Source organism: Schistocerca piceifrons, chromosome 2 (assembly GCF_021461385.2).
Source record: "Schistocerca piceifrons isolate TAMUIC-IGC-003096 chromosome 2, iqSchPice1.1, whole genome shotgun sequence".
In the NCBI taxonomy this organism is placed as follows: Eukaryota; Metazoa; Arthropoda; class Insecta; order Orthoptera; family Acrididae; genus Schistocerca; species Schistocerca piceifrons.
This window is the reverse complement of record NC_060139.1, coordinates 924564696-924587066: the sequence shown is the minus strand read 5'-3', so window position 1 is coordinate 924587066 and position 22371 is coordinate 924564696. Positions and strand designations below refer to the sequence as shown.

Genomic DNA, 22371 nt, shown 5'->3' with positions numbered 1-22371 from the left:
TGAAACTGTACTGAGGTTCCAATGATGCTTCAGTAGGTACCGATAGATTCTTAACATGTTGATCAGAGATATAACTTCGAACTACTCAGCATTTAGTTCGTCAGTTTCGCCAGACGAAATTTTGCGAGTATAGCCAATCCACTACCATCGTCAAATACACTTAAATGAAAAATACTACACAAGCTGCTTTGTTGTAAATTCAAATTCTTTTGGAGTTCATAGTTAATTTTGTAGATTTCGCAACATTTAAAACTCCAGTGAAGTACTACTCATTTTTCGTTTCCAATCAGTTAGTACAAACGGGTGAATTTATCATGTGCAAAAATTGTTGATGCCTAAAATACCCAAAAATGGTAGACTTTGTTTTTCTTTAGACCTCTGTAAGTAGGTTAAAGAAACTAACATTTCTACAGTGACTGCAGATACCTTACATATGAATGGTGGTGATGCACAGTAGTTTGGCTGTTAGCTCAATGAAAGCTTTGGACATCGCCCTGAAGGCCAGAGGAGTGAAAACAATGCACATCGCCAAGCATGCGGCTTTTGTTCACTGTTACAAGACACTCAGAAATTTTTTTCGAGACTTTGTGGGTGGTCATGGAGGGATTCCAGAATTGTGACATGAACATCTACTGGCAGCTACTAACTTTCAGTTGCACACCATCTGTTTCGTTCCTCTCTTTGTGATTAACAGTGTTATCAGAATTTATGTCCCTCTGCCGAGCTGAACGGTATGCTTCAATTACTTTTCTTCCAGGGTATCTCTCCTCACAATCGCGCAACACGAAAACTTTAATTTTATTACTGCAAGTGGTCAATCAAATGAAAATCGTACAGTTCTCATCGGTGATGTTTGTAGCAAGAATTTGTTTCACTATTTGGTGAATTGTGAACACAAACCACTAGCGGACGCCTGAGCCTTGCTGTGACACAATACAGAATTTAAAAACCCAAATTCTCCCCATCCCTTTCTGATTAGCAATGGACATCCCTTTGAAATTTCTTAGCAAACGGTGTTCAAGTTTCTGAACTTTTTCTCCATCAATTCCGATAGAAATAGTCATTCATGCCAGATTTGAGCATGCTGAACTCATCAAGTACTTGATTCTTCATTCATTCAGGATTAACTTCGTGCTGCTTTTCCTTGATGCTGAAAGCACATCTTTTACATTACACATCATTCCGCTGTTTTAATCACTCACTGAGAGACAAGAGAAACTGCGGCACCGACTTGAGAATCTGAATTTCATAATGAGGACAATAAGTTTGCATTATTTTTCTTTCAAGTCTGAGCATAACTTTGTACAGTAATTCTTGTGAGCCTGTTTACATGAAACTACTGGCTGCCGTAACTCATCGGAATCAAATATACTAACAGATTCACCTAGATTGCATATTACGTTTAGCAACTGCTCAAGGTTGCGTATTACATAACACTACAAATCACGAAACTTCTTGGCAGATTAAAACTGTGTGCCCGACCGAGACTCGAACTCTGGACCTTTGCCTTTCGTGGGCAAGAGCTTCTGTAAAGTTTGGAAGGTACGAGACGAGATACTGGCAGAAGTAAAGCTGTGAGGACCGGCCGTGAGTCGTGCTTCGGTAGCTCAGATGGCAGTCTGCCGCCGGCAGTGCTGCGAGGCGGTCACGCGCCAGAGCGCTGCGGGCGAGGCGCGCACGGTGTGTTTGTGTATACTTCGGCCGCTGTAAGTGCCGTTTTCCTTCTAGACCACCATGGCGCACAACTATCGGAAGAAGACATTACGTTTCAACTTTTGTTCCGACTTCGCCCGACCCAAGGCCCTGGAGGTAGAACGATTTATACGCGATGAAGTTAAAATACCACCAACGAATCTAATTGGTATCCACTTGTCCATAGTTAGCAGTACCGTCTACGTCAAAATGATCAACGATGCGGCGTGCGACAAGGTGCTTCAAGAGGCAAAACGTGGACTGTGCTTCTGTCATTCCGACGGCAACGTCGGACCCGTTACCATCGATCACGCAGGTCTCGGCACACGGACGATAAGGATCTTCGAACCACCGTTCGAACTACCTGCAGACGTCGTCATCGAGGCGCTCCGTCCCTATGGCAACGTTCTGGAATATGTTGCCGAACGATGGGTCCAATTTCAGACCTATCCAGTTTTAAACGGTGTTAGACAGGTCCGCATCGAGTTGCAGAAACACGTGCATTCCTATCTACGTATCGGAGGCTGCCGTGCCATTATAATGTACGACGGCCAACCTCGGACCTTTTCCGGTTGCGGGAAAGAAGATCACCTACGGTCTGAATGCATTCAACGACGTGTCGGGCAGCTCCCGTTGTCGGAAGCGTCCGTCACACCCACGATGACCGCCCTAACGGTCACTTACGCAGCGGCTCTTGCCACGTCTACAGTTTCGTCCAGTCCGTCGCCCGGTCCTTCCGATCGGCACGTCCCACCGTCCCAGTCACCAACGGACGGTGCAGACGTCCCACCTGACAACCTTGCCGCCGAACAGGCTCCCGCACCGGACGCTGAGGAGACCAGTACATCTTCACAACACCTGTTTGACAATTTCATTGTACCCACCGACGCCTTCGAATCAGATCGACGCTCCTCCTTGCCGTCGTCCGACACTGAGGAACACGTGCGCAAACAACGCTCGCCACGTAGGCGCAAACGCTGTCGCCGTTCACCCACGGGCTCTCAGAGCGTTGCCACCCGCGACGACGAAGACGACACCCAAGCAGCCGACATTTCCACGCAGAGGTCGGCGGACAACTTTCACGATGAACAAGACGTTTCGCAGGACGGGAGCACTATGGAGGTCGCCACGCACCATGTAACGATCGGTGCGCCGGTTGAGACGCCTGTCTCCCCGCCGACAACTCCAGATCTCTCTCACCACGACGCAAGTCCCATGGACATTGGACAGACCCACGGCACAGGAGCATGGGCCGACGACATTGAGGAAGGTACGCCCCCTCCTCCGGATGAGTTGCCTCCGCCGGACGAGGCTGCCTGTTAACATCAAAAGCGAGGCATTTCAGCTGATGGGACGGGACTTCCTGTCGGTGCCCTCCTCTTACTTCCCTTGGTGATGGTAGATGCGCGTCCACCACCACTGAAACAAACGTACCGGTTTGCCACACTGAACATCAACATGATCGGCACTGCACCCAAGCTGCAACTCCTATGTGACATGATTCGGGCCTCTGACGTCGACGTCGCCCTTCTTCAGGAAGTACGCGTTGCCACACTACCACCACTCTACGGCTACGACTCATACACGTCCACGTGTGATCCATCAGGGCGTGGAGCGGCTTTCTACATACGCGAAGGAATCCCACTCACGGACACGACAATCCTTCCCTGTGGAAGAGGCATGGCTGTTACCATCTTCGACACGCGCGTCATCAATATCTACGCTCCGTCTGGCTCCACGAACCGTCGGCAGCGCTCCACTTTCTTCGGACATGACGTGGCGCCCCTGTTTTCTGGACGCTATGATCGCCTTATCATGGGAGGCGATTTCAACTGTGTCCTCCATCCGCAGGACCAAGTGCCTGGTTATTCGCCATGCACGGTGCTGCTCACCTTAATCAAAGATTTTCATCTAGTGGACGTTTAGGAGAAAATTCATGGCAATACCCCCGGTTTTACCCATTATACAGCACATTCTGCGAGCAGACTGGACCGGTTTTATGTCTCTGCTCACCTCGGCAATGAAGTCGCCCAAGCTGAACGATGGACCCTTGCATTTTCGGACCATTGCGCCGTCATTTGCTCCCTGGCTCTGCCACCTCAGTCAGTGTGGCGCAGCAGAGGTTACTGGAAGCTTAATACCTCCCTCCTTAATGATCCACACTGCCGACAATGTATTGCCACTACATGGGCGTCTTGCGAAAGACGCCTTCCGCAGTACACATCCACGTTCCATTGGTGGCTCAAATGTGCCAAACCTGCGATCAGAAAGACCTTCATACAATGTGGCAAGGAAGCAGCAGCATGGCATCGAGACACCACAAATTTTCACTACGCCGTCCTCAGCTCGATGCGCTCCCTCCATCATCAGACACCCACAGGGAACGACAACGTACTAAAGCTCGTCTCCTCTCTCTTCAACGTGCACGACTGCATGGTGTCGTGGTGCGTTCCCGACGACAAGGCCTCCTCCACGACGAAACCCCATCCACAATCCATGCCGCATCCGACCATAGTCGTCGACGTCGGCTTTTCGTCCCCAACATCATGACCTCCGATGGTGTTCACCACACAACACAGGCGGCAGTTGTGTCTGCCTTTGCTGAACATTATCGCCAATTTTATGATGATGAACCGATGGCGACGCCCATTCCTGATGATCTCCGTCCTTCCCGTGATCGGACCCTCACCGTAGCGGAGTCAACGTCCATGATGTCTGCAATCACCGCAGAAGAGGTGGTAGATGCGATCAACAAAGGGGCCAAGAACAAATCACCCGGACCAGATGGTCTCCCAGTGGAGTTTTACCGGGCGTTCACCATGTTAATGCTTCCTCGCTGGACGGAAATGATTCAGGAACTCTTTACTCCGTCCTTCCCAATTCCACCTGAATTCGTCACTGGCATTCTTCTACCTGTGCCTAAACCGAAGGGAGGGTCTCATGTCTCTGCATATCGCCCCCTTACACTCTTGAATGCGGACTATAAAATCTATGCACGCCTCTTAGCAGCGCGCATACGCACCGTCTTACCTACGGTCCTTTCACCTGAGCAGACTGCACGTGGTTGTGGGGCCACCTTACAAACAGCCCTAGGAGAATGCCCTCATTGCACTGGCGTCGGTTTGTCGCCTTCGTGCAGCACTGGTATCCGTCCATTTCACGAGTGCCTTTGATCGCGTTCGACACCCATTCCTCCTCATGGTGGCGACACGTATGGGGTTCCCATTGCTTTTTGTCGACGCCATTCGCCGGTTACTACTTCCCGCGGTCTCGATGGTACAAGTCAATGGGAGGCTTGTAGGACCGATTCCTATACGCCGCTCTGTGTATCAAGGATGCCCTATGTCTGGTTTACTATATGCCATTGCACTTGAGCCCCTCATCACTGGACTTACCTCTAGACTGCAGGGCCTCACTTTGCGTGACCACACCTTTCACTGTAGGGCTTATGCGGACGATCTCCTCTTTCTCACCTGCTCCTCCACAGAGCTCAATGACGCCATCCAATGGATCCACCAGTATGGACGTCTTTCTGGTAGCATTCTTAATGTCCGTAAATCGACTACGATGCACATTGGGCGCGGCCTCCCGGCTATGGTGCCGACCCCACTCCCAGTCAGTGCCACCCTTCGTTACTTGGGTATCGAATTTACGAGCTCCACACACCGCACAGTGGCCCTGGCTTACCGGCGGTTTTTGCGGTCGATTCGGCACCATGTCCGCGGTCAAGTGCACCGTAACTTAAACCAACTCCAACGTGTGTCCTATGTCAACATCTATGTCGCCCCTAAACTGGTACACGTCGCCCAGATTCTCCCAATGCCGTTACTCCTTGGCCGCCGCATCCAATCAGCCTTTGGATATTTCGTGTCAGCAGGGGTACTTTTCAAAGTCCGCTACAACACTCTAACACTGCCTCCTGCAAAAGGTGGCCTCGGACTCATTAACGTGCGGGCACACTCTTCTCCACTCTTTGTCCACACTCTGTTGCGGCACTGGCAGGGGCCGGTCCCGTCCTTAACACGCAGTCTCTTAGATATCCTCCGACCCAGCTTCTCTCGATCCACCGATCAATGTGGCACCTATTTGTCCATTATTGTACTACGTCGCCAATTGTTTCATAGTACTCAGCTACGTTCGGGCCGATCTTCCAGTCACCCGTCCTCCCCGTACAAAAGATTATTATCGTTTGTTTATGCTGTCCAACCCTTGCGACCCCATGGTGCTACAGCATCCTGACATTAACTGGCGCACGGTTTGGGGGTGTGTGCATGCACCCTTTTTACCGTCGTCTGTGTCTGCACTCTGGTATGTTTTAGTCTATGGAAAATTCCCGACTAATAGTCGACTTTATCGCATAGGACTGGACACCTCCCCACTCTGCCCTGACTGTCAGCTCGAAGACACCGACGAGCACCGTCTTACGTGCTCCCTGAAACAAAACGTATGGCTCCTCATCCAACGAATCGTGGGCTTTTACCTCCGTGCCCCGCCAACGACGGTAACCCCGGATTTCCTGTTGTTGCCGCAGACATTTCACTACCTTCTTGCTAAGCACCATACCCTAATCTGGTTTCGAGGACAAGCTTTAGAATATCTCTTTCAGAGTGGTCCGCATACAATCCTTGACTTCTGGTACAAAGTTGTGACCGCGCATAGCACCCTCACCCGAAAACCATCTTACCGACAAACTTTTGCCGGTTATCTCCGCAGCGTCTTTCTTAACCCCCCTCAAAGTTGGGGTGTACCATGCCTACCTGTCACATGATGCAACACCCATATCCACGTTTTCATGCATCGACCAAAAACAAACACAATTTTTTTTTTAAAAAAAAAGGAAGAAGACAGAATATGTTATATTTTGTTGTATTTAATGTTTTTCTTTTTTCATATTTTTTTTTGTTTAACTAACAGTCATTTGTATATTTTTAAATGGTACCTTCAAGAACTCTTGCATAGTGAATATATATGTACTTTTAGTTTGTTCAATACAAATTTTTAAACAAAAACAAAAAAAAGAACAAAAAAAGGAAAACAGGATATGTTCTATTTTGTTGTATTTAATGTTATTCTAATAATTTGTTTACCTAATACTCATTTGTATATGTTTAATTGGTATCTTAAAAAAAAAGTTCGAGTCTCGGTAAAAAAAAAAAGAAAAAAAAAAGATGGTAGAGCACTTGCCTGCGAAAGGCAAAGGTCCTGAGTTCGAGTCTCGGTCGGGCACACAGTTTTAATCTGCCAGGAAGTTTCATATCAGCGCACACTCCGCTGCAGAGTGAAAATCTCATTCTACTACACATCACGTTTGCTACCGCCACAGAATATTAAGAAAGGCAAAACCCCGATGACTCAAACTGCTTTGAACCTTTTGACCTAATTCCATCTTCACATTTTCAACCAACAAATTAAAACACGTAACAAAAGCCAGGGTGGTGCAGAGTAAAAACTGTGTTTAAACAAAAATTTTCTCCAGATGAACCATACTTGATGATTTTGTGCAAAGATATACTAATGTTTGGTAGATCACCCAGAATTATTTTCGAATGTTATGATTCTTCTTTAAAACCAGATTACTGCACGGTAGAAGATTTGTTAGCAAAATGCCTTTAAGATGAGGTACAACTGAAGACTGTTTACTAAACCTCGGGCCAGATCAAGTCAAGAAGAAATTTTGTACTTGATGTACCATACTTTCATAATTCGCCTTCATTTTTATCGAAGTTAATGGTTCTTTGACTCGATTAAAAATTTGTCAATAAAATAAATTCATGATTAAGAGAAGGTGCATAGTCACATGTGAACATGAGACCACGACATAAACTCACCTCTTCTTATCCAGGAGAAATAATGCCAAAATTCGGCTGCCTCTTGCTTGAATTAAATGTCACCAAATAGCTCACTGAAATGTTCTAAATGCAAAGCGTACATTCTGTAAGGAGTTTCCACTTATTACAGCTGTCGGAAACGAATGACGTTTGTCGATTTATTGTATGTAGTACAGTTTAAAAGGTTCTTAATTTCACGTAAAACTCTAGTTTAAATTAATATTCATACTATAAATTAAAAACTTTGCACGGCACATTGTATGATCATATAATATCACTTTCTGTAGTAGAAGTTTATTCAAATTTATCGGCGATCCTTTTGAAATGCAGTGTTTCAAATTTCACTTACGATTACTCTAATTTCTTTCGTTCATCTTCAGCCTCTTACATCGGAACAACTATAATCTAATAATGAAAAGTCTTGCACACCTTGTAAACAGCGTCATGAATTAATAGCATCTTAGGCCCCCTCCATGGTGAAATGAAGCTGCTTAAATTTGGGAGAATTTTTGTAGTGACAAAAATTATTAACGTCTCTAAGTGCCACTTGGAATACAAATAATATTTCAAACGACATAAAGCTTACCCAACGAGTGCAAAGCAAACCGTTCGAAAATCTTGAGTTGGTTTGTAACTGTAACTTGCATATTCACTAAGGCTCACTGCAGTCAGACCAATTCATAGGCTCCTAATCACAAAGCATTTAAATTTATGGAGTAGAAAATTCTAAATCGTTTTCCTGTTGTTTAGCACAGCTGAACAATAAATTTAAAAACATAGTCGGGTAGGGACACAGCTAATAAGAAACGACACTAACGACGTTGTACAATTTGAAGCAGCAATGCCTAGCTATCCCTCCCCAGCGAGCTGCGTTAGTGTTTTCCTAAATAATTTGTGAATCCATACATCAAAATAACTATTGAATCCTTTCTTTATTTCAACAGGTTTAACTCCGCCTGGAGGCGACGCAACCCCATATTTACATATCGACGTGGGCTGAAACACCTAAAGATATGCACTATTCTATTATTCCGGCCTTACTCAAATATTCCAGACATTCTTCACGGTAAGTGTGATACTTTACTGCAACAAGGTTTGGTTCATCAGTGTACGTATGTTTCCCATGTGTTGGAATTAGTGTACATACCTTACAAAAAGCAGTCATTTACTATTAAAATAGCACTAAAATTTATCAAAACAAGTCCCAAACTGAATTCTGTTTCAGAACAGAGAATTTGTTTTTTGGCAGTAAAAATCAAACACATCTTAAGTACAGCAAATGGGGAAGATCATGCTCGTCTTGTTTTTAGAATCACTTAATAGCTGTCTCAGGGCAGTGACTGGTTGGTCCTTTTACAGTACGGTGGTCTCTGGGCTCTTCCAAGTCGCCGCAAGTGTCTTAGACGTCGATGACGCTAGCAGTGACTTCATCATCCGCCAGTAACTGGCGACTGGGATCATAGGTATCACATTCCAGTCAGTCTTGAAAGTTTTACTGGTCACAGTCTTTGGGTCCTGTTGGTTGTTTAATCAGCCCAGCCTGCTGTGTTACAAGTTTTTGTTTGATAGGCCTTCAGGTTCAATGCTGAGATCATCTGATTAGAAGTTAGTGTCGTTCACAGTACCCCAAACCTGTGTTGCTCTGTACACAGAGTCCTTAGAAATAATTTCGGCGTACACGTCCCTGAATTGTTTTTTCGCATCATTCCACCGTCAGAACCACAAGCAGAAACGCCTTACTGTAATATCGTTTGAAGCTTTCAGTGATCCCTTATCCATGGGTTGGAGGACTGAAGTAACAATGACAGGCAAAAAAAAAAAAAAAAAAAAAACTTTAAATTTGGCAGTTTCTCTTTCCATTGAAAGTTCTGAATAATGACTTGGGACATTATTAATCAACTAGGATACATTTCTGGAATCACCAGATGTAAGCTGGAAATGCTTTTATCCATCCGTGAATCCTTTTGATTCTTGTAAGTGACGGGCAGTTTTTTAATCTCGTAAAGTACCGCACATACCTAGACTTACGTTTTATAAACAGGGTAGCCTATCCGTTTCAGTAACTTTTCCGGACAACATAGCTGTAACGCGAAATTTGCTCGTTTTATGACAAGATACTGACATTTCATTCTCGTATACTAGGGATTTTGTTAGCATTTTCTTCCAGTACAAACCAGTTTCGTCTACATTTTAGAGTTTTGTTGTAGCTCACATTACCTATCGATTTCTTAAAACATGCTTTAAAACGTTCAACTGCTTCAGTGTAAGCAGACAGTTTTTCGCCTTAGGTGTCAAATATCCTAGTTCTGTGGCTAGAGTTGAAAAGCATAAGGCTGCAGGTAATCCCTTAGAATCAATGGTTCATCCCATGCCCTTTTTTACAAATCAAAGGGCCACTTATTGGTTACCCTTGGCTATGCATCAACATGAACCATATGCAGACAGCTGTGTTGAAATCCTGGTTTTCTACCTTTTGGAACGTTTTCAGTATGAGGTTTCGTGTTCACTGTCACGACGACTGCAATAGTGTATCTCTACTTTTTAATATCCGATATTGTGACATCCTCAACTCCATATTTCCTACGTTACCGCGCTCCACTAACATCCTTCTTCAATTGGTTTATTATTTTAAGTGGGCAATGCCTTCACGTTTATTCGCTATTACGAACGGTAGAACTACAGCACGATGTTACAAGAGAAGACTCACACGCAGCTGACGAGTGACAAGTGGAGGCTCGATGTCAAGTACATGGTTGCTGATTGTTGGCAGGGAGAGGAGAAGAGCTACAGTGCAAAGAACAAACGGCCGATAACGGAAGCGCATGGCGCGTAAATTTGAATTTGCTGTCTGGAGTCTTTTAGGTTTACCGATGTTTCCTTTGATCCACGCTCTGTACATTTCATAGTCTGTGTGCACTGTACATAGTCCACAAGCTCACACACACTATACGGCGAAGAGCATCTTGTCCCACAGCTGGTCATTCCGTTTCCTGTTCCACTCCCAAATGCACTGACAGTTGAAGAACTGTCTCTTTGCCTTCGTGTGAGCACCAGTTTATCTTACCTTGTCCTTAAAGTCATTCTACGAGATGTATGTATGTGGGAGTAAGACCACCCTGCAGTCAATTACAAACGCCAGTTGTTTAAACTTTCTCTATAATGTTTCGCTATGACAACGGCGTCTTCCATTTGAGGATTCCCATTTCTGTTCACGGAGAGATTGCGTAAACAGACCTACCTGTAATTAATTTACCACACACCGCTGAACCTTTTCGATGTCTGCCATTAAATGGACATATTGGGAATTCCAAACACTCAAGTAATATTCACGAAGGTTTTGCACGAGCGTTCTGTACACACTCATCTTACACATAGTTCGACAGAATGAATAGTAGGGTATAAAAAGAGCAGAACTTCGAAACATATTGAGAAAAAATAGTCATGGATGACAAAGAGCTGGTCGCGATGGCCGAGTAGTTCTAGGTGCTTCAGTCGGGAACCATGTGCCTGCTACAGTCGCAGGTTCGAATCCTGCCTCTGGCATGAATGTGTGTGATGTCCTTAGGTTAGTTACGTTTAAGTAGTTCTAAGTTTAGGGGACTGATGACCTCAGCTGTTAAGTCCCATAGTGCTTAGAGCCATTTATTATTACAGAGAAAAATATATGCCATTATACACTACTAGCCATTAAAATTGCTATACCAAGAAGAAATGCAGATAAACGGATATTCATTGGATAAATATATTATACTGGAACTGACATGTGATTACAGTTTCATGCAATTTGGGTGCATAGATCCTGAGAAAACAGTACACAGAACAATCACCTCTGGCCGTAATAATGGCCTTGATACGCCTGGGTATTGAGACAAATAGAGCTTGGATGGCGCGTACAGGTACAGTTGCCCATGCAGCTTCAACACAATACCACAGTTCATCGAGAGTCGTGACTGGCGTATTGTGACGAGCCAGTTGCTCGGCCACTATTGACCAGACGTTTTCAATTCGTGAGAGATCTGGAGAATGTGCTGGCCAGGACAGGAGTCGAACATTTTCTGTATCCAGAAAGGACCGTACGGGACCTGCAACTTGTGGTCGTGCATTATCCTGCTAAAATGTAGGGTTTCGCAGGGATAGAATGAAGGTTAGAGCCACGGGTCGTAACACACCAGAAATGTAACGTCCACTGTTCAAAGTGCCGTCAATGCGAACAAGAGGTGACCGAGACGTGTGACCAGTGGCACCCTATACCATCACGCCGGGTGATACGCCAATATGGCGATGACGAATACATGCTTCCAATGTGCGTTCACCGCGATGTCGCCAAACACCGATGCGACCATCATGATGCTGTGAACAGAACCTGGATTCATCCGAAAAAATGACGTTTTGCCATTCGTGCTGCCAGGTTCGTCGTTGAGTACACCATCGCAGGCGCTCCTGGCTGTCATGCAGCGTGAAGGGTAACCGCAGCCTTGGTCTCCGAGGTGATAGTCCATGCTGCTGCCAAAGTCGTCTAACTGTTCGTGCAGATGGTTGTTGTCTTGCAGACGTCCCCATCTGTTGACTCAGGGATCGAGACGTGGCTGCACGATCCGTTACAGCCATGTGGATAAGATGCCTGTCATCTCGACTGCTAGTGATACGAGGCCATTGGGATCCAGCATGGTGTTCCGTATTACCCTCCTGAACCCACCGATTCCATATTCTGCTAACAGTCATTGGATCTCGACCAACGAGAGCAGTAAAGTCGCGATTCTATAAACCGCAATCACGATAGTCTACAATCCGACCTTTATCAAAATCGGAAACGTGATGGTACGCATTTCTCCTCCTTACACGAGGCATCACAACAATGTTTCACCAGGCAACGCCGGTCAACCTCTGTTTGTGTATGAGAAATCGGTTGGAAACTTTCCTCATGTCAGCACGTTGTAGGTGTCGCCACCGGCGCCAACCTTGTGTGAATGCTCTGAAAAGCTTATCATTTACATAACACAGCATCGTCCTCCTGTCGGTTAAATTTCGCGTCTGCAGCACGTCATCTTCGTTTCGTAGCAATTTTAATGTCCAGTAGTGTATATCACACATTCCCTTACCTTAGTTTTCAATATAACGATATGTTAGAATGATATAAGTGCACAGAACAGTAAGACGAAGGTTAATCGGCTTGCATTATCTTTTTGGTTACTTACTGTATGATCTGCAATTTGTATAGGTGACCGTGTAAATTACCACGGATGCAGCGCCACAAGAAACGATGTGGAGTTGTTACTTCCTAGGCAAGTGTGGCTGCAGAATGCTGAGGTCTTCAGATGAGTACTTGTTGCGTCTGCCCCACTCGCCACTTGGTGCGCTGTGTCCTTCGACTTCCCTGCACAAGATGCAGCAGTCCTGAATTGTTGCATCCATTCGTCCTGTGATCGCAGACTTCATCAACTTTATCATGTCGTTTCAAATCGAGATGGCGACGAAAGAGTCGCTGAACTGTTGTCCGAGACCCGTTATTTTTGTAAGTAACCATAGCAAATGCACGATGATATGTCCCCCTTAAACTGATAATTACAAATTAATGGCCGTTCTTGTGAGAACATTCTTGGACCTCTTGAGCATCAATACAGGGTGAAATCTCGAGCTTTAGACGGTTACCTCCATCGACTTCATCAGGAGCAACTGACTATGCTGCTGCTGTAGTGGCCTTATATGGGGTGCTAAAAAAACTATCCAGTGTTTCAGGGGATGACAGTGTGCTTCAGAACAAGACGAAAGTGTCTTACGACCATGGGTCCTACAAAGCATACATACTGACATGCGGCATATGTACACATGTTCATAGGAGGTGCTCTTGCGATGTCATCCATGGGAATGCATTATTTGTCCTGCTGGAGACAGCTACCCGATGATTAACGTTCACAGCCCCTGGCATGGAATACTGCGAGGTAGCAAGCCATCACGAACATTTGGTTGCGGATGTGAGCACTGATGTTGCATTGGCGCTGTGGGTCATACCAGGATCGACAACATGCTGGGCTACAGCCGTACATTATCGATGTAAACATTAGTTCGTTCAGTGATCTGCCTCGAATTGTTCCGTTTATGTTGTGTGATTGTCTGTACTCTCGTTGAGTCTGTTTGCGTTCCCGTACTTTCCTACTAACTCCAGGTGCTTACCGAGATGTTCGGCCTACTTGAAGTTCTAGTTTGAAGTACGTGTTACTGTGATGTTTGCAGCGTGGTACAACTGCTATGGTTTGACAGACTGAGTTAATATGAGAGCACATAATCTGTACACTGAACGATTTACAGCACGCAGGGTGCACATATGCTCCAGCGTCTTGGGGAAACAGGTTCGTAGCATCCAAAAAGTTGACGATGGATGGCCTCGTTCAGTTCCCATGCCCGAAATGGAGGACAATGTTCTAGGTACTGTGGACGACAATCCTGGAACCGATGTAGGACTAGTAGCAGCAGCTGAAGATGTTAGGCATCCTCTGGTCTGGGTGGTACTTCAAAAGCAATTGTTGTACCCGCAACCATGTTCCCAGGCCCTTAGGACACAAGATCATCCTGCCTCAGTGCAGTTCTGCCAGTGGTTCTTGCGGCAGTGTGGTGCAGATCTACAATTTGCATCCAAGACTTTGTTTATTGATGAGGCAGGGTTTACACGAGATGGCCGATGACAATCCCCATGCGATTCAAGAAACAAGGCATCAGGATCGATTAGTAATTCATATATGGACAGGGGTTATTGACAATACATTACTAGGGCCATATGTGCTACCACAGAAATTAACTGGGCTCGTTATCACCGCTTTCTGAAGAACATACTGCCTATGGTGCTGGAGCATGGTCCACGTCAGGACAGACTACAGATGTGGTTCATGAATGATGGCGCACCAGCACATTCTCTGAGCACCATGCGCCGGCGCCTGACGAGGAAAATTCAATATCAGTGGATTGGCCAGGGAGGTCTCATACCTTGAGTGCTCGTTCCGTGGACCTAAATCCAGTAGACTTCTGGTTATGGGGATACGTGAAGCAATTGGTCTTTGCCACTCCAATAAGTCATGTACAGACACTGCACAAACGCGACTTCCGTGGATCTCAGCACATTCAGAATCCACCCGGGCGATTCCAAAGAGTGCGTGAGTCACCGATGGGCAGAGGCATGGACTGAGCCCCTCCTCTGAACAAGTGGTCATACGACAGAATGAATGCTGTGCAGGACTTAAGGTTATGAAAATTTTTGTTGTTGTTTTGATGCGTACAGTCATCCCCTGAAATATTGGATAGCTTTTTAACACTTCGTACAACCAAAAGACAGCTTCTGATTGGTCGGTCATTACGTCATGCTGTCGCAGATGGTGTCGACGTTTGCGCTGGTGGCGTCACCGCTCGATCCGTTGCGACAAATATCTCTGGCTCTTCTCTGCATCGAGAGCTCGCTTCCATGCACCGCTAAGATTATATCCGCCGCCACGGTTGAAGGTTGTCTCACACATTCCTATTCCTATAGTCTAATTATAGAGCTCCGATATGTGGGAACCTATGGAAACTTCCGTTTCTTCAAACAGTATTTTTTGTTGGTTTGCGAGGCTGTGTTCAGAAACTGCAGAATTCTCTAGTTCTAGATTTTTAATACGACGTTGATGTTCCGCACGGCTATCCAAAACGTTGCGGAGGGACTGATGGATGTAACTGCTTCCGCACTAACACTTGAAGTTGTAAATACCAGGAATGCTGAGGCCGAGATTGTCCTTAATAGGGTATAGCATCTGTTTTATCTTCTCTTGAGGTCGGAAAGTAGATCTGATATCTCGTATTCCCAGGATTCTGTCTGTTTTGCTCGATGTAGCACCACAGGCCGGCCGCAGTGGCCGTGCGGTTAAAGGCGCTGCAGTCTGGAACCGCAAGACCGCTACGGTCGCAGGTTCGAATCCTGCCTCGGGCATGGATGTTTGTGATGTCCTTAGGTTAGTTAGGTTTAACTAGTTCTAAGTTCTAGGGGACTAATGACCTCAGCAGTTGAGTCCCATAGTGCTCGGAGCCATTTGAACCATTTGAGCACCACAGAAGGGAATGAATGCAATCGGTGGCTCATCACCTGAATGTTCAACATTTTCAGGTTTCCTTTTCTTGGAAGACACTGAATTCGTGTCACGTGACCCATAGCCGCTCTTTCGGAAGACATACTGTAGCTGATTAATTTTTGAATCCAAGTGGTCCTCGTCAGAAACGGTTTTTGTTCTGTGCACCAGTGTATTTAAAGCTGCTCTATTCTAGAGTGATGGTGAAGACTCCGGGCACTAAGATATAACTCAGTATGCGTCGGCTTGCGCGGTACACTGTTTGGTCTAGACGTCCGACTTGTACCAGAACATCAAAAATGGCAGCCTTGCCTCTTTGTCTGTCTCGATAGGGAACTGGATGTTTGGTTGCATGCGTTTCATATGTTTCTAGATGTGCTCAAGAGCTTCTACACCTTGTGGCCAGACTATAATGTGTCGACAAAACAGCGATAAAATTAAGATGGACGAAATGGAACCGAATGTAATGCACATTCTTCCTCAATGCAGATCGGTCATACTTTCCCCTAGCTAACCGAGGTCGACAGGTCGCCTCCCCAAAAACTGACCTCATGACCCATTTCCATTTAATATCGCTTTAAAACGCTACCCCTAGATATCTAATCGATTGACTGTGCCAGGTAGCCCGCCACTAACACTATATTTGAAGGTGGGAGGATAGTTTTTCCCCTGCACTTCTGTTTTAGCTTCCCTTTTGCTACATACTGCCATTAGGTTTGTAGCATTGGCCAGTCTTCAGAAATTTTAACTAACTTCTGTGACAATATAAATTGGAGTTTCGTATCTTTTTGCCATGTGGCACTGTTTTCCCATGTATATTTACCTGAACTTTAAAGTTCAATCCTCCGAAAGCGGTAATATTACTGTAAAGGACCGTTGTGCCAAGGCAGAATTTTATTTACTGCATGCAGTGTGTTTCAAAGTGTGGCACACTGAGGACAGAATTAAAACATTATACAGATTCTTAGTTAGTAACATCGTTTAAGTTACTAGAACAACCAGTGTGACGTCGTATAAAGTGGAATAAACACATGACGCCAGTGGTATGGAAGGTAAATCATGATCTTTGTATTTAGAGAGAAGTCGTAACTTGAGTGTATTCGATCGTAATCCATCTGTCTCCATGACATACAACTACATGTCTCGTTTTGCAAAAACAGACATAATGTCTTATGGGATAACAGCAATCAGTGAATTTATAATGTTACTTAAAATCCGTCTTGATTGCAAATTTTTTATTCATATGACCGGTTTCGGTTCATTCAGAACCATCTTCAGATCTGATATTTCAGTTACAGGAGTAACCCGTCCAAATCCAGCAACTTTCACATGCTATGTAGCATTCTAAAGTTCTCCGTGTTAAATGCTCTTCGTCTGTGAACAGTGTTTCTTGCAGTGCACATATTTTGATTTGAAATTTTTCGAGAGTGTCTGTGAGTTATTTCATCTTTACTGTCTTCATCAGTGTGTTCACGTCGAGTGTGCCGATGTAGTGTATGTAGCATGTGAAAGTTGCTGGATTTGGACGGGTTACTCCTGTAACTGAAATATCGGATCTGAAGATGGTTCTGAATGAACCGAAACTGGTCATATGAATAAAAAATTTGCAATCAAGACGGATTTTAAGTAACATTACATGTCTCATGTAGGCTTTTTGAGAATACGAAGAGACAGATTGACACTTACGGCGTGGGTCTGGTGAGCTAAGGATAAAGTGCCTACCCGTAAACCGAAAGTACGTGGAATCATATCCTAACCGGACCAAGGAATAATTTAACCCGAATTTAATCTATTCTTAAATTTTCAGTGATGTAAAGAGTCACTAAGAACGGCACGTGGTTCTGATTCCATGTTAATCTGTCAGTCATCTTTTCTGGCACTGTTTCTGGGGTAAGCTACAGATATCAAAGGCACCAAAATGGACGTCAAATTGAAGGACATGCACCAGAGCGTCGAGCCACGAGAAACTACTGTTAATAGCACTTACAGAGATATGAAAATAGCCGTATCCCCCTCATTTCATTACTGAATGGAACAAGACTGACAGTGGCAGTTTTCGGTGGAAAGTGTTTCAAGCATTACAGTGCATAGGGGCCTGAGTATTATACTGCTGGCCTCTCAGGGTAATTATTGCGTTTGGAAGGAATGGGAGGAGCCAGTTCTAAGTTGGAGCTTACAGTTCATCCTTGAAGTGTGCTGATCTGAGGTAAATGATAAATCTTTTCATACTGTAATTGGAATACTTGAGATCAGACAAATCTGAAACATTTATTTCCCTAGTTGTTGCTGTATTAAAAACTATTCCTTATGTACCTTCATTGATGCAAGCAGTTGAGTAAATCTTTTTATGAATTCGGATTCGATTTACTAATCTGCAATTGAAAAAGTAGAACTACACAGGTGCAACATGCTGTACACAGTTGAAAAGAAATCAGAAGAACTGTTTAAATGATGGGGTAAAAAAACTGCACATCATGTGTGGAATGTTAGTATGGAAATTGATACACACGTTTCAAGATAGTGCCTTAAAATCTCCTTCGAGGTGTCAATAATAGCGTTGTTCTCAGTTCTGTTAAATGAGCAACAGTTTCTTTTAGAATATAATTACTTTTCTACTGTATCAGATCTCATACAATACGTATGATCATAATTTTGGAAACAAATAGAGCAGTTAAATAAGAGATCACTTCACATATTAGGCTAAAGTTTGTTTCGAAGGTACTTATATACATTGCACATTCTACAGAAGTTTATATTGCTACACCATGTGACAATCAAGAAATAGTATCGAGTGTAGTTCTTCTGTAACATACTGACATGGCCAGGCTGTTTCGTTACGTGATTGCCACTCGAGAAAAATATTAAGCAAATTATGATCGGCACTCGTAATGAAATGCCTTATTGGAACTAAATAGTCTATGGTTTTTTATGGCATTGTATTGGATAGCTCAGTACAATATTTTAATTTTAAGTGAAAAACCTTCAGCAGTGACATGAAGTAAGTGAATGACAAAAGCAATGTTACATATACGGCTGCTTTGCGTTAATTTCTGATTCTTTCAGAAACAAAATGAGAAAGAAAATAATCTACAGTATACCAGCAAATTACTACCTTTCTCATTTGAAAGGCTGCATGGGGCAGCCACAGCAAATATGGATGTACTATCAATAACATATTTTAGTGATAATGAGGATTTGCTGGTGGAACCAGGTAGAAAAGAATGTCTTGAGTATTATTGTTTGTCTCTTGTTGCTATCCACCTATAAATATTTCAGCATAATGATACTGACATCGAAAAATTCATTTTTAATTCACTTAAATGCCTGCTGGACATTAGCAAGCGTCGAAATATCTCACCTGTTGTGGACTATGCACCTATTCACTTACGTGAGATCCATATCAACAAACGCCAACTCAATCAATTTTAATTGCACGCTGGTATTTTCCTGGCTCACAGACTTGACACCAATTGGAAATTATAGCGAAATCTGATACGTTCTGCTAAATCTTCGTTAGCAAGGCAGTCTAACGATGACACTTGTCAAGCTTTCATTTAAGATACAACACTGAAAACTATGCCAGTACTTCACGAGAATAAGAGGATGCAGTTTCACATTGGCTTCAATCTGGCGCATTTGTTGTTTGTGGCATTTGGATTAGCACCATTTTCAGTAGAAGGCTAAAAGAAGATCTTCTGTAAGTTTCAGGAGAACATTACGGTGAAGAAAATATTGTCTCCATCTACCCTGTGGTTCATCATTTTCCTGCTTGTCAAAACAGAGACTGCATACTCAAATATTACATTATATCGATCCATTTCAGAGCTGATGACACTCGCATACGTTGTCACAGATTTTCTATCAGCACTGAAAGCGCTGTTGACATTGGGTATATGCACTGTCACTGGCGTTCAGGTTATACATCACTACACTGAAACAATGAGGTATGCAGATACCCAACTACTGTCTAATATAAAAGTAAATATGAAGATGATGGGTGGTTTCCTACTAGCTACTCACATGACAGTTAATGGTAGCCGTCATCGCGACTATTGCATCCAAATCTAACAGTCTGTATGAACATACAAAACTCATATTCTCCCATTTCTTCGATTCTCTGACGACGCTGCAGTTCGGTATATTGCAACTAGAGCTGTGAGTGAGATTCTGTTACCTAAACGATAGACTTACGAAGGCTGCTCCAGTGCCACTCACGCCAGCGTCCCTCGAAGGAGTTTCAACATCGACATCTCCTTTCAGACTGCACCAGCTGTTGGAGGCGTACACTTCCGTCAGACGCGCCACACAGCTGCTGCAGAGCCACTTCGGTGCTCCCGTGGCTGTCAGCGTGGCGCAGTCGGTGTGCTGTTCCACTTGCAGCGCCTACGAAGTGCTACTGACACAGCTGCGGCCTCAGTGGGCAGAGCAGTTGCCACTAAGTCCCTCGGTGGGCAACTCGCTCTTGTGGCTCACCTACCACTGGCTCCGGCTGACCACGGTGTCGCGGGCCTGCGGTTCAGTCGAGCACGCGGCGGCGAATACCAGCGAACTCGTCCTGAGGGCTGCCGTGGCGTCTGAGGGCCGCTGTGCTGACCTGGAGTCTTTGCTCGTTCTCGTCACACACGGGCCACCATTGCATTTCTCCGCAGCCGGATTCTTCATCGTCAACCGCCGCCTACTGGTCTCAGCACTAGCTATTGTCGTTACTTATTTAATCATCCTGGGACAGCTCACCCCAAAGCAGTGAACAAGTGTAAATTTCTATTTCTTTTCTTCTACACTTCGAGCTTCACATACTTGCCTATTTTAATACCAATATTTTAAATAGATTTTCTTTACTTCAACTTTTTGCATATTTCTGTCTTAGTATTTTGAAACACTATCTAAGACCATACCATCTCCTATATTATTGATATAACTTCTTCCTGTTTCATGAATTTTACATCTTAGCCTGTAAATTTGCAGTTCATTCCAAATTTCGTTCCGAATTCCGGATTGCATACAATACTCTTCCACATATCCAGTAGTTTTACATATCTGCTGAAGTAATTATGCTTTCTTGTGACCCATTACTCATATCCAGCTGATAGTAATGGAACACCGATTTTTTCTATTAAACATCATTCTTATCTCTTTGCATCTTTCGCTTTCAGGCATGTATCTCTTGTGCCCCATATGTTTTGGAATTGATTTTGTATCATTCACCTGTTCTTATCATAATCACATACAATATACAAAAGGCAAACTCCTGAATACTAAATGTGTTGTAATATTTCTTTGTTATATTACGTTTTACAACGTTGTTATTTACAATAATACCAGTCGTTCAGTCCTCCCCCCCCCCCCTTATGCGGTTAAGCTTTATTTTACTTTCACTGTGATCTGCAAGGAAAGCCTGCTTTTACAATATATTTTTCTGCCTTAAGAGCAACGCCATCTATGTGGAAGCGCAATGTGAAAGAGCTGTGTTATGAAAGTGTGCCTACCTGTCAGAAGACCGACATGAAATTCAGCTTTCCATTTTGCTGTATCTTGACTGATGTATATCAGAAAGAGAAGGTGATGAACTACTGAGGTATGTGCCCTCTTCTCAGTAGAGTCTGCATCAACTTACTATTCCCTTTTCAGCCGATGATACTATCTTTTTGCATGCTTTCCGCATCATCTATGAAATACGAAGGATAACCTCCTTTCCACAATACATTCCACAGTTCTTTTGTTATTAAAATTGTTACAAGCATTATAAGGATTTTGAATGCAGTTATCTTCCAATCATTTAACATATTTACAGCATCTACTATACGTCTTCATTTTCTGTAGTCTGTTTTTAATTCAAGCAAGAAGTGTTAAGGCGTTGTTTTCAGTATATTTTGCCAAATCATATCATCAGAATTTACACAGGCTAATCCTTCAATATCTTTCATCGGTGACTCCTTTTCTCCTCGATCTTCCTTTTAGAAAATTAAACTTAAATAATTGTAGGAAATAAATGTAATATCAAAATGCCACTTTCTTAAAGACCGTTAGATGACACACTTATGCCTGTAATGTTTTCTATTTCTGCAGCTTTTTTGTCATTTCTGTAACAAAATCAAGCATTCATCCCCTCAGTTTTGTTTTTATTGTAGGTAACTTCATACCACAGATTGTAGTAGTGAATTGTGCATTAAATTTCTTTTATAATTAATTGCAACTGTCGCCCCGTTACTTAATTACAGATCGTTTTCTATGTTTTATAAGCTAATTTTTGCACCTTGACAGCTGCGTTCATATACACTATTTTACTCACTTTTAATGAGCTTTCCGTGATATTTTATTTGGTTTATTTATTTTCTGTTTAAAAATATAATATGTAAGATGAAATTCTTGATTTTGCTTAACAAATTTATATTTTATTGTATCAAATATATTATACCATTATTAACACATTTCTTGTTTATTATTAGTCGGTTTCTTGACTGAATTATATTCTTGTCCCAATCACCAAAACTGCGATAACCGTTTTTAGATTTCATAGCTCATAAGGACCTTGCTTTTTACCCCTTCCTTACACAGTTATTTACACCGTTTTGCCTTTCACCAGGATGCTATAGAAAAGCAGGGAGGAGAGTCCATTTCTCAGTCTAATAGCAACCCTGATCTCTAATGCCGCTGAATGTTGTCCTCTGCATTTGAGTTTACAGGTGGTGTCAGTCAAGGTCTGTTGGATGATCACTTTTCTTCTATAAAGTAAATCCATATCCTTCAAAGTTTGGAATAGCTTG

At 43.7% G+C, this 22371-nt stretch overlaps 1 protein-coding gene across 1 annotated transcript; it reads left to right on the top strand.

Moving 5' to 3' along the window:
* The first annotated feature begins 3463 nt into the window (after positions 1 to 3463).
* LOC124775992 lies at positions 3464 to 20354 on the top strand. The gene is made up of 2 exons (XM_047250834.1): positions 3464 to 3573; positions 19793 to 20354. The coding sequence occupies exons 1-2, from the start codon at positions 3464 to 3466 to the stop codon at positions 20352 to 20354; spliced, it is 672 nt and encodes a 223-aa protein (XP_047106790.1).
* Positions 20355 to 22371: the final 2017 nt, after the last annotated feature.